At 44.8% G+C, this 13535-nt stretch overlaps 1 protein-coding gene across 1 annotated transcript; it reads right to left on the minus strand.

Annotated features, from left to right (window-relative positions):
• Positions 1-1615: 1615 nt before the first annotated feature.
• On the minus strand, positions 1616-2368 carry LOC138191411 (uncharacterized). The gene has a single exon (XM_069138164.1). It carries the CDS (start codon positions 2366-2368, stop codon positions 1616-1618), a length of 753 nt encoding a protein of 250 aa, XP_068994265.1.
• Positions 2369-13535: the final 11167 nt, after the last annotated feature.

Consider the following 13535-nt stretch of genomic DNA (forward strand, 5'->3'; position numbering starts at 1 on the left):
TTCAGCGAGTTTTTCTAATTTATTCTCCCCTTTTCCGGTTAGCTTCGTGATTTTTTTGATAATGGGCAACGAATCCGAGAAGCCAAATATCACTGCTGCAAAGTGTTGAATCAGCAAACTTCTTTTTATAGCCTCTATGAGCCTCGGACGATCAAATGTGCAGTTATGTGCAACTAACACGCATTTCTTTTTTAATTCTACCAAGAAATTGTAAAATTTCAACAATGCATCTCGGAGACCAATCGATACAACTTCTTTTCCATGATATTGCAGCTGCCCTGCGACTGTCCGTAATCCGGTTATATTGCTTGCTTTTTCATCAATTTTCTGGGTAGGCGTTACGTAAATTGAAAAATACGAACTTCCGTGTTTAGCAGCTATTTGCAAAATATCGGCTGTTTTAGAAAAACCACCAGTTTCTAAATCAAAAAACACCAATATACACGATGAAGAATCATTCTCAATTTCAATAATCGGAGGCATATCAGCGTTCAATAATCCCATGTCTGATTGGTATGTTTGAGATCCTTCCGAGCGTTCCTTCTTGTGTCGCAAATCCGTTTTTTTTGCTTTCAAAAATAAACGTCTTTTTTTGAACTCTTGGGAACATGATCTTAAATACCTTTTGCTCGCGTTCGAATCCACATTCAGACCATACGTTTCCGTATATTTCGCGGGTGACAAAGATAATTTTTCCGCCATTTTATGTACATACTGTTCCCCGCTATTTTTTTTATTGATCGCGCATGCTAGCCGAGCATCACTGGAAGCTGTTGAACCATAGAAGCGCATTGTTCAGTGCCTGAGCGTCGTTTTGTGCCCGTGTCATTGCGATCTCCGTGCGAGCCGCGCTCGAACGATTCGTCTCCGCAGGGATGCCAAATCTCGCGTAGATGAGGAGGCGAGCGCGCATCACGCATTTTTTAAAACAGTCGAGTCAAGTCGTCCGTCTAGTGACGATCGTGAGTGACGCCGTGCGTTCTCTCGTATCACGACCAAAAGACGAGAGGCCCAAATATACTCTCGTATACGTTCGCTCTACGGAGTAAGGTAGATGAGTACGGCCCGAGTGTCTCTCATTCTACGTAGATGAGTACGGCCCGAGTGTCTCTCATTCTACGTAGATGAGTACGGCCCGAGTGTCTCTCATTCTACACGGGACCGAGTGCCCATACACGCATACCAAGGGTCTTGCACCCTTTCATCATACAACGAGCCCGAGCGCTCTTGGTGTACTACCAACACCAATCATACTCTCATACACGTTCGCTCCTCGGAGTAAGGCAAACGCAAATCATACGAAATTCGATCGAATCGAATAAAACAAAAATCGCAATACGAAACGCACTCGAGATCGCGGTGGCACGAGCCAAACGGGCTGTAATCGGCATATACACAATCGACACATACTTTTATACGTTTACAAATACACGTTCATACTTCGTGGGTTTTTATGCCGCAAGGCTTTTCCCACAAGAGCCAATAAACATTCATAATTCGATGGCTCAAACGCGAGAGTTTTTTATTCAAGAAAACTTCAACCTCTATCCTTCACCCTAATAAAAAGGGTTCAATTCAAAACTACGAGGCAACTTCGCCTATGAAGAAGCTTCGACTATACACGCATTTTTGGTGCTTTACTAGCAATCGTCGCATTTAGGCTTTCGTTGACGTTACTCGAAACTCCTGCTGCGAATCTGTCCGCTCTAGACGCTACAACGTCGAAAGTACAGTGCAACGCATCAAATAATTGTTCGCTCACAAATCCGTTCCCTATCGCGGAATGTCTGTACGATTCCAGGTTGGCATGATAGCCGCACCATGTTCCGCAATTGTCATGGTTATTGAAACAATGGGATGGAATGTTTCTTATTCCTTTGCCCATTTCGACAGGATCACCGATATTTTGAGCTACGCAATAATTAAAGCAGCGTTGGAGATATTTTATTGCACCAGCAGTGAGCTCTTTGTGATTTTTTTTTATTTTGTAGAGTTCATTTACTACCCCTTTGCTTGTGTGGTTTTTATCAGAATGTTTGATAACTTCATGATGACTAGCCGCTCGTACTGATCCTATCGCGCTACTATCGTTATCTCCGATCATGATGCCTAATTGAACGTGACACGTGTCGAAAATCGAATTTTGGGTTGCTAGATGCGCAGCAGCTGCGGACTCCATTGCCTTAGCAGAACCTTCAAAATTCAGTCTGCAGTCATGATCGCTAGAGTCGTATCCTCGATCACATTTTCGGCATTTTCTATTTTTAGAAATGTACGTAAGGACTTTCTTTGTAAAAAATCCGACGAGAGCCGCAGATCCCGTAAGACTGTCGTGGTTACGTCCAGTGCCTCTAGTTGTCCATCCCATATCGAACGAAGCCGCAATACGTACTATATTATCTGGTTGAATGTCCGTAAAGTTTCTTGGATTTTTTTCGCATGAAGTTGGAAATAGGAAATTCGTAGTGAGATGGGACGGCCTGTACAAAAATCCTTTCAAATTTATTCATGAGTTTTATTTACATCAAAATATTAATTCATTCCATTTCCATTATATTTTTTATTTCCATTTCAAATGATAATGATAGTTATTATCATTTAATTACAGAAATTTATATTTTAATTTAATGTTTATTTCAATTATTCAGTTTGATAATAATAAAATAATTAAATTTATGAATGTAGAAGAATTCCGAATTTAAAAAGTCTAAGAAATTTAATTTCCACAAAAAAGAAATTTTTGAGAAATTATGAAAATGATTACAAAATGTTTATAATTACAATTTTTCGTGGTATATACCTAATAACTATTATTACATTGACATAAACAATGTCAAATGTACAATTTTGTCTTTCTATAAATATTGATTCAAGAATTCTAACGACGTAGTTTATCATACGAAGTTAATGCACGCATGAAACTTGACTGTTCATTTTCTAATCGAACCCGACACTAAATTCAAACTTGTCGAGTGCTTCCACAAAATTCCCCATAATGCTCTATTTCATACAAATTTTCAGACTTTACAAAATCTTTTATCCTGACATTTTCTCAAATATTTTTGATAGCTTGGCAAACCCGAAGCACACTGACATTGGAAACTTACAAAAGATTTTTTAATTTGTCGACATTCTGAATGGTCAGTTCTCGCTCCATGAGAGTTGCTGCGATGCAGCCTTCTCGAGCCATTTCTTCTGCCGCAGTGCCTACTTCTATTTCATGCGTCTTATAACAATTCACATGAAGTGGAGGAATATTCAATGAAGCCAGTATTTTGTTGATATGCGTGTTGCCCATACCACCATTCAGAGCTCCTAGAATAAATAATTGAATTTTCTTACTGACGACGATTGATATCGTAATATGTGTTACTTTTTTTGAAGACCATATATCATCTTACCCATTGCTGCTCTGGTATTGACATCGTAATGTTTACTCGTTTTAGCTCGTGTACTCTGTTTTTCAACTTCGTGTGTTTTATCAGTGGCAAATCTGATTTTTCCTTGGCAATTTTCACATTGAACCGTGAATATCGACGCTAATCCGATTCGCGTTTCATCGACTATGTTGCTCAGAGGTACCACTGCATCACATTTGTGACATTTGCAGAAAAGATGTTTAGACACAGTTTTCAAGTGCATAATACGTCGGCCTTCGAGGTTATTCGATTCAGTTGCGCTTTCTTTGAGGTTAACTTTTTTTTTTCTGCATCCGGAAACGCTCCTCAAATTTTTTCCCACTTTCACAAGTCGCAATCGTGAATTATACACTTTTTCAGTAACCCGTTTTCCTTTCCAGAAAAACGCTTTCTTCTTCGAATTTTTTTCCATTGTTTAAGAGATTAACGTGCAAAGCATAGAAGCAAGAGAAAAATACTAACATATGGCTGCGGCTGCGGTACGCCGTCGGGCGTCGCGCCTGGTTGCAGCGTTGCCAAACTTATCGAAGGGACTATGCTAGTCGTAATAATTTTTCTTTTGACTAACTCGGTAGCAGATGAACTTCCTTAAGTCCCCCGCTAGTATGATTCCTGTAATCTTATTCTTATTTAATGCCGGCTTCCGCGCGGTCTCGAGCATCTTCTCCAGGTCGGAGACCTGTTTATTGAAATCTTGCCACTTATCGTTAGGCGGGAGGTGGCAGCTGATGACTGTGATGTTCTCGACTTCCACGGCTACGAAGGTCTTGCCCGTGGCTAGCTTCCGCACTTTCAAGTCTCTCCGTGTTGTCACAACGCTGGCCTTACCGTCATTGCTGGAATACCAATTCCCAAAACCACGCCCTGACCTGGATGGCTCACTAGCGATGACCACGTCTACTTTCATCTTCCCCACCATCTGTGTGAGTAGATCCGAGGCTATTCTCAAGTTGTTTAGGTTAAGTTGGATGAAGTTGATGTTATTGCAGTTCATCTTCATTTTGGGCATTGAGGTCCATGTCCGTGCCTGGTGGGGTTGATTCAATTCTTGTACTGCATCCCACTGGGGCAGCGGCCTGTTCCCCGGTGATGTCCATCTGTGTATTTACATTCACGTCCATGTCCGGGTGTCTTTCCTCTGGTACTCCGTTTACTCTATTTCTTGATTGTGGTGATGTTTGCGGGTTTTTTCGTCTCCCCTGTCCCCCAGGGCCCCGGCACACTTCTTCCTTGTGTCCGTGCCTGTTGCAATTTTTGCAACGCGTGCCTTGCAGGCCCGTTATAATTCTGGCCGTGGTCCAGCCTATCTTTATTTTTCCAGTGTTCTTCAGGGATTGCCAGGTGCGCCGACTGGTTCTGACAATAGCAGCCCTCTCCATCCAGGGGTACGTGAAGATTCTCAGTATCTCCGTCTGGTCACTGTCCTCAGACTTTGTTGGTACCGCACTGGCGAGGGCGGATAGAATTTCCTCCTCCTGTATGAGCACGTCCAGACCCCGGATCTTTAGCGTCTCCCTGTCACCTAGCAGGCTGACGTCCACACCCTCCCCCAACTTTTCTGTCGCCAGTTCTGCCATCTCCCTGGCTTTTTTCATCTCGTCGAAGATCATCAGGAGAGACCCATCCTTGCTTTTCCGTATGCCCCTCAGTCCCCCACTTACCGGTGGTGGGATCCCCGTTTTAATCCGGGCAAGGGTTCTTTCATACTTTTCCCCCTTTACCTTAACCGTAAGTGCGACACCTATCTTGTTGTTGCGTCCCGTTTGTTGTGTCCCGGTGTTTCTCCTTTGCTCGGGGGTGGGCCCAGCGTCTCGTCCTTTTGACTTTCCCGCTCCTCCGGTCGCCCCACTAGTGGTGGTTGCAGTTGAGGTGCGCGGTGCTTGATATCTTGCCTAATCGTTCGACTTGGCCACCTGTGCGTAACTGGTTGCCCTTGGGCGGGGGAGGCCCTCAGTTCCAAGTGTGTTGGTAGGAGCGGGTCTATCCTCCCACATTGCTGTTTGCACCCCGATGGACCTAAAGGTACGCGTACCCCTCAGCACTTTTTCGGTCGCGCTTATTACCGGCTGCGTCGCCCTAATCGTTGTCTGTCCCTTCGCTGCTGTTTCATTTGGGTAGGTGGCAGCCTTGGGAGCCCCGTTCCCCTCTCCACCCTTATTCGCGTTTTCCATCAGTTGCCTTTCGCACTCCCTCCCCATGTGACCCGGCTTCTTACATCTAAAGCAGACCTTTGTTGCTTCCCTGCATTCCCCTGCCATATGGCCGACCGTCCCGCATTTAAAGCATCTGTTGTCCTGGACGAATTCCCTAGGCAGGGCTTGCGTCCATCCAATCTTTAAGTGTCGCTGTCTAACCAGGGCATCGACCACCTTCCCGGGGGCCCCGATACACACCGTGAGAGTGCCCCGTAGTGTGTTTTTGACGAAGTCACCTCCGCCTGTCTACCTGTGGCCCAATTAACTGCCTCGGTAATTTCTGCAGTCGTTACTGTAGCCTCGACATTTTGTATGATGGCCCGCGTCCTCCTGTCTCCCATGACTTCGGTCGTGAGCCCTTCACCCTGGAGTCTACTTACTAGCTGCGTCGCGTCCGCATGTCCAATCACCATCGCCAGGGCGTCCTCCTTTCCTCTTGCCCGTCTAATCCCATAGACCTTGTGACGGGTTTTGAGTCCGCACTAATACTGTGGAAGGGGGGAACAATTAGAGACGGGGCGAGAAAGTCGGGGCCGATAGAATAGCTAAAACTTGGTGTGTATATTTGTGAAGGGGGGGGTACATGTGTTGCGATCGGGGGGGGTGAGTCGACTTAAACTACGAAAGGTACAAAAGGGTTGTAGACTTTAACGGGGGCTGATCACGCCTCAGCCCTTAGCGTCACTTAATCCTAACTTATAGATACGCGCGCGGAGGGGGGGGGGCAGTGTGTAGGGTGACGGGGAGTGTGAGGTAAGAAGGGTCGGTATTGCGGGGGGGGTGGTGTAGTGTGACGGGGAGTGTGAGGTAGAAAGGGTTGGTATTGCGAGGGGAGGAGCAGATCGGCTGTAGAATGCAGGCTAACCTGGTGTCGTCGGCGTGTGTGGGTAATGGTGTATGTGTAACGGTGTGAGTGTCGGTGTCTCTCTCGTTTTCTCTCTCTCTCTCTCTCTCTCTCTCGCTCGCCCTCTTCGCTTCTCGTGGATTTCTCTCCTTTTGACTTGTTGCTGCTTCGCAGGCCGTGGTCGTACTGCTCGCTGGCGCTCGGCTCAGCCGAGCGTCGGTGGGCTTCGGTTACCTTCGGGTGTTTCCCGATGGGACGGGACTCACCCGTTCGGCTCTTCCCCGCGGGTTTGGGGTTTGTTGTGACTTGCACTCTAGGTGCAACGTCACAACTCCCCCCTCCCCACGCGGGGCGAGGCCTATAGGGTGAGCCGGCTTCGGTGGCGGGTTTTGTGGTCATTTCGTCTGTGTTTTCTGTGGTCGTCTGCTCCGATCTGTCGGGGTTAGGGGATGTGGGTCGGGTTGTATTTGCGGGGTGTGCGTTGGGTGTGGGGTTGTTGGTTGTCTTATATCTACTTATTCTACTTGGTCTCTTGTGTATTTGTCAAAATTATGTTTTTTTTTCTCTTATACTAACTTATCCTATTCTTATATTATTTTGTACTAACTCGGGTGTTTTTCTTAATTTATTTGTACTTAAATTTTTGGTTTCGGTTCGGTGGCTCTCGTCGGTGTGGGTCTTGGTGAGTTTTTGCGTTGTTCCTTGTTCCTTGTGGCTCGTGGTTGCTTCTCCGTGGTTCTGCGTTGGAGTTTTTTGGGTTGTGTTCTGTTTCTTTGGCCTCCGTCCGTCGTTGTTCGTCCGTCGGTTTGGTGTTGTCAGTGTATTTAGTGTTTTCTGTTTTGTCCTTCTTTTTTTTCGTATCGTATTGCGTCCCGTGTTGTGTGTGCGTCGTTGTTCGTCCGTCCGTTTGGTGTTGTCAGTTTGTCTAGTGTTTTCTGTTTTGTTCTTTTTTCTGTTTACGTATTGTTTTTCGTTTTTTGTATCGTCTTGAGTCCCGTGTGGTGTGTGTGGTTGGTTGGGGTGTTTGTGTATGTTCGTCTGTGTCGGTGAGTGAGGTGGTGTCGGTGTTATTGTCTGTGTCGTCGTCCGTCGTTTGTGTCTGTGGCGTGGTTGTGTGTGTTGTTTCGATGTGTATAACTGTCTCTGCGGTGGAGGTGGTGGAGTCTGTGTCGGTGTCGGTGTCTGGTGTGTTTGAGGGTTGTATTTTGTGTGGTGCTGTTTGATGTGTGGTGTGTGGTTGGTGTGTGGTTGGTGTGTGGAGGTGCTGGCTTCTGTCTCGTCTGTGTTTGTATGTTGGTGTGCCCGTCTGGTCATGTATCTGTCTCTTTGTGCCCGTAGTTCGTCGTCCAGGGTGCTTGTCGCTTGTAGGTTAGCAATTATTGATATTATTTCTGGGGGTGGTCCTATGTGTTTTTTGTACGTCTGTCTTGTCTTCGTCGGTTCTGTGTGTGTGTCCATGTTGGCGAACGTTTGTAGGATCCTGTCTTCTGTTGTCTGTGGTCTCGTGAGTCTGGTGCGTGTCCATAGAGGGGGTGATGCGGGGGGTGGTGTGTGTCGTGGTGTTGGTGTCGATGTGGGGTGTGTGGTTGTGTGGGGTGTTTGTTTCTTGGTGGGTGGGTGTGTAGTCGTGTGCGTGGTTGTGGTTCGTGTGGTTTGGGTGACTGTTGGTGGGTGTGTGACAATTTGTGCTGGGTGTTGTGTGTCTGTGTTAGTTTGTGTGCAGGTTTGTACGTGTTGTGGGTATTTAGTGTCCCGGACCAGCCCGTTGCATTTTGGGCATTGCCTTGGTCCGGAGAGTGTAACTGTGTGTGTTTGTGAGTGTCTCTGGGTGGCTGTGGGTGCAATGGTTGTTATGTGTGTTGTTGTCGTGGCGGTGTTTGTTACCTGTATGTGTGTGGTGGGCGTCGGTAGTAGAGTTCGTCGGGTCTCTGTCTGGTGTGTGCCGTCGCGTCCGTATCTGTGTGGGTGTGGGGCCTGTCCTGGTGTTTGTAGTAGTGGTGTTCTCTCTGTGTTTGTTGTTGTTGTTGTCGGTCTCGTCAGTCGCAGTGTCATCAGGGCCGGTATTCTCGGTTGTTTGTTTTCCATGCTGTGTTCTGTGGGGTGAATACACATGTTAGTTTATTTTCGAGATGTGTTATCGGGCGTGGTTCTTTTATTGCTTATTTGATTATGTATATAATTTTAGGTCTTCTATGTGACATTTTCCTATATTTTTATCGCTTTCTGTTGTCAATTCGTATATTGTGGGTGAGATTTTCTTAGTGATTATGTATGGGCCTATGAATTTTTTACTTAGCTTTGCTGCCGTTCTTTCTGGCCCGGATGAGAGTGTATGGTTCTTTTTCAGTACTCTGTCTCCTTCCTTGAATTGAATGTCTCGTCTTCGTAGGTTGTAGTAGTGTGCTTGTTTTTCGTTTGCTTCTATTAAGTGCCTCTGTACTTCGTCTCTAAGTGTTTGTAGTCGTCTCAGGTGATCTGTCCATCTGTCTGTGTCTTGTAATTCTATTTCGTCGTCGTTCTCTAATTGATTTCTTAGACATTGTGTAGGATTTAATTCCCTTCCTAGGTTCAAAAAGGCTGATGTGTGTTTAGTTGATGTGTGTGTACATGTATTGATTGCAAATTGTAAGTCTTGTAAGTGTATGTACCATTCTGTGTGGTCGTTGTTTACGTAGGCTTGGATCATTGTTTTAGCGGTTCTGTTGACTCGTTCTACGGGGTTGGCTTGTGCGTGGTATGAGGGGATTGTTGCGTGTCTTATATTGAATTTTTGTGTCAGTTCGCGTATGAGTTTGTTAATGTATGGTGTGCCGTTATCTGTTAGTAGTATGCGTGGTGTACCCCATCGTGATATTACGTGTGAGTGGAATGTCTGTTCTACTGTTTTTGCGTTTGCTTTGCGTATCGGTATAATTTCCACCCATTTGGTGTATAGGTCTTCGAAAACTATGATGTATTGGTTTTTTTGCTTTGATAGTGGGAGTGGGCCCATGATGTCTGAGGCTACTACTGTCCACGGTTCTTCAATTATTCTAGTACCCATTAGCCCTGCCGGTCACGCTTGTATTGTTTTTATTCTTTGGCATGTGTCACATTTTTTTATGTAGTTTACTGTGTCTCTGTACATCCCTGGCCAATAATATTCTTTGGCTACTCTTTGGTATGTCTTTTCGATCCCTAAGTGGCCTGCTTGTGTTACGTCGTGATTTTCGTGTAGTATGTGTGTCATTTTGTCTTTGGGTATTACTAGTTTCCATGGGTTTGTGTCTGGTAGGAGGTTTGAGTGTAGGGGGTTAGGGCGGTGGAAGTATAGTTGATTGTTTCTGATTCGCCATGATTCGTTTTTCTCTGGGCGTGTTTGTACTTGTGTTTTCTTGTATGTGTACCATTTGTCTGTCGTGTCTTCTATTGTTTCTATGTGTTCTTCGTCTTCGTGTCGTCTTGAAAGTGCGTCTGGTACGTCGTGCATTGTACCTTTTCGGTGTGTAATGTCAAAGTCGTATTCTAATAGTTCTAGTGCCCATCGTGCAAGTCGGCCTGTGGGGTTTTTAAATTCTCTAAGCCACTTCAGTGCGTGGTGATCTGTAATAACTTTAAAATGGTATCCTTCCACGTATGGTCTGAATTTTTTTATGGGCCAGAGTACCGCCAAACATTCTCTCTCAGTGGTGGAGTATTTACGTTCTGCCTCGCTTAGCGCACGGCTAGCGTATGCTGCTACATGCTCTTCGTCATCGAGAGATTGTGTTAGTACGGCACCTATCCCTGTTCCGCTAGCGTCTGTTTATAGTGTGAATGTTTGTGTGTAGTCTGGGCATGCGAGTGTGGGTGGTGATGTGAGTGCGTGTTTGATTGTGTTCATTGCGTTTTCTTGTTCTTCTCCCCAGTGCCATTTCTGGTCTTTTTTCAGTAGTCGTGTCAGTGGTTCTGTAATGTGTGCGAAGTTACGTATAAAGCGTCTGTACCATGATGCCATGCCAATTAGTCTCCGTAATTGTTTTATTGTTTTTGGGCTTGGGTAGCTTTCTATGGGTTGTGTTTTGTCGGGGTCTATGTGTAGTCCGTGTCTGTCTACTATGTATCCGAGATATTTTACTTGTGCGCATCCGAATTCGCACTTCTCTGGGTTTATTGTTAGTCCCGCGTCTGTAATTCTTTTGAGTATTTGTTCTAGTCTTTGTAAGTGTTCGTCAAATGTTTGTGTTACTATTATTATGTCGTCTAAGTATGCGAATGCATATGGTTCGCATTCTGGGCCTATGAGTCTGTCTAGTAGTCTTTGGAATGTCGCCGGTGCGCCTGTCAGTCCGTATGGCATTCTTTTAAATTGAAATAAGCCCATTCCCGGGACTGTGAAGGCTGTTATGTGTTTGCTGTCTTCGTCGAGTGGTATTTGGAAGTATGCTTGGCTTAAGTCGATTTTTGATATGTACTGTGCTGTCCGTAGTTTGTCTAATATTGCTGTCATGTATGGTAGTGGGTATGCGTCTTTTTTTGATACTGAGTTTACTTTTCTGAAGTCTAAACAGAAGCGATATGTGTTATTTGGCTTTTTTATCATGACAATTGGGCTCGACCATTCACTTTCTGATGGTTCTATCACGTCTTCTCTTAGCATTTTGTCTATTTCTGTGTGGATGGCTTCTCTAATTTTTGGTGATACCATATAATATCTTTGTTTTATGGGTGCGTGTCCTTGTGTGTCTATTTTGTGTTTGATTAGGTGTGTTAGGCCGAGTTGGCCTGGTAGTGTTAAGATTTTCTGCTGTATTGTCGTCTGTGGTTGTGTGTGTTGTGATTGTGTGAGTTTTTGTATTCCTGCGCATATCTGTGGTTCGGTTTCTTTGTCAGTTTGTGTGTCGTCTGTTGTTTGTGCGTTTGTGGGTATGATTTTTTGATTTGTGATTTGTGTGTTCTGTGGGTTGTCTTTTGGGGGGGTGTTTTCCGGTGGTGTCTTTGTGCTGGGTAGTGTTGGTGTTAGTGGCTTTTGTTTTATGGTTGTTTTTTCTGTGTTTTCGTGTCTTTCTGTTGTTTTCGGGTTCGTTTGTTGTTTCGTTGCTTCTAATTTTTCTGCTGCTTTTGCTTGTTTTGTGTGTGTTTGTGTTGATTGGTGTCGTATTTTTCGTGTTTCATGTATTTGTATGTATTCTTTGAGTGGTGTTGGTAGTTCTTGTGGTCTGGCTTGCATATGGTAGTGTGTCTGTGGGTCGTCTATAAGTGACCATGTGTTTTTTCCATAATTTATTTGTATTCCAAATCTCATTAAGCCGCTGTTCCCAATGATACATTGCGAGCCTAAGTTTGGTATTAATCCGAAATTAATTTTTTTTGTTATGTTGCCGAGGCGTATTGGGAGTGTTACTGCTCCTTCTATCGTCACCTGTGTTCCGTTTCCCATTGTAGCTGTTCTGTCGGGCGTGTCGTCTATTGGTGTGTCTGTGTTGTGTAGTATTTGTATTACTTCTGCGCCTAGGTATGAGTGTGTCGCGCCTGTGTCTATTAATGCGTTAAATTCGTGACCGTGTATTTCGATTCTGATGTGAAATCTACTTTCCGTTCTGTTGTTATCTGTTGTAGGTGCTACTGTCTCGGGTGTGTTTGTGTTGTTTGTGGGGTTGCCCTCCACCCTTGCTGGGTCAACCCTTACTCGTTTCCCTGGTTCTGTACCTGTGTGCATTGCCATCTGAAGTGTCCGGGTTGGTTGCAGTTAAAGCATCTGCGTGGTGTTGTGCCTGTGTTTGAGTTCGTTTGTGTTTGTTGCTGAGTGTAGTGTGGTGAGTTATACGTGATTGCGGGGTATCGAGTCTGTTGCGTGTTTTGGTTTGTTTGGTTTCGTCGTATGTTGTCTGTGAGTGCCGGTGGTATATTTGGTGTTGGGAGTAATGCTGGGCGGGGTTGTGTTTGTGCGTACTTGTATGGGATGTATTGTGTGTGGTGTGTTTGGTGTGTGTAGGTTTCTCGTGGGTGTGTGTAGTTATTTAATATTGTTTGTCTTGTGTTTTCCCATTCGATGTTTGCTTCCCATTCTTTCGCGGCTATTTCCAGTTGGTCGAAGTTCGCGAAGTCGTATGGTTTTATGTATGCCTTGTATTCTATTTTCATTTTTCTGTATGCCAAGTCTAATTGTGTTCGTGGGTGGTATGGTGGTTTTAGTTGTGATAGTAGTGTTCTAAATTGTATTAGGAATTGTGTAATTTTTTGTGTTGGTCCGTGTACGTAGTTTTTGATTTTTTGTTCCAGTCTGTCCCTATGTTGTATGTATTGAAATGCGTGTGTAATGTCTCTTTCGAATTCTTCCAGTGTTCGCCATTTGCCTCTATTTAAACTGTACCAGTTTTTTGCGTCACCTTCGAGTATCGGGCTGAGGTTGTTGATTAATTGTGTATCGTGTATTTCATATCCCGTTTGGTAGTCGCGGAGATTTTGTAAAAATTCGTCTATGTCTTCGTTTGTGTTTCCTGAGTATTTTATGTTCCATGTTTGTATTGTTTTCATTGCCATTGCTGGCTGATTCCAGTATGTGCTGTTCGGGCTTGGTGTGTGGTTTAGGTGTGTCGTGTTTTGGTTGTTTGTGGGGTGTATTGACTGTGTGCTGTATATGTGTGGGTCTTCGTATTCGTTTCTGTCGCTTGGTAGTGCTCCGAGGTCTATCAGGTTTTGTATAAGTCGTGTGTTACGTGTGTTGGTGGCTAAAAATGTGTCTGTTCCCGTGAAGTGTCGGTTCGTTTGACTGGTTGTTACCGTGTTAGTTTGCGTGTGTGTAGGTGTTGGGATTGTATTGTATGTTTGTGTGGGATTTGTTGGTTCTGGGCTTTCTTGATGTTGGATTTGTGTACTATGTAAGTTGTGGGTATTCTCTATGATAGCTGCATCAATTATATTTATTGCGTTTGGTGAGTTTATCGTGTGTCGTCTATTTATTTCCTGTGGTTGGGTCGGCGTTTGTTGATCTCGTGTCGCGCGCGGCTCGCTCTGTGTCGAGTTGTTTTGGTTGCGTTCGGGTGTGTGTATGTCCATGTGTTCGCGCGCTAGGCCTTGCGGTTCTCTGTGTCCTTGGTCTGCCATTGTGTGTATCGT

The sequence above is a fragment of the Neodiprion pinetum genome, chromosome 1 (assembly GCF_021155775.2).
Source record: "Neodiprion pinetum isolate iyNeoPine1 chromosome 1, iyNeoPine1.2, whole genome shotgun sequence".
Lineage (NCBI taxonomy): Eukaryota > Metazoa > Arthropoda > Insecta > Hymenoptera > Diprionidae > Neodiprion > Neodiprion pinetum.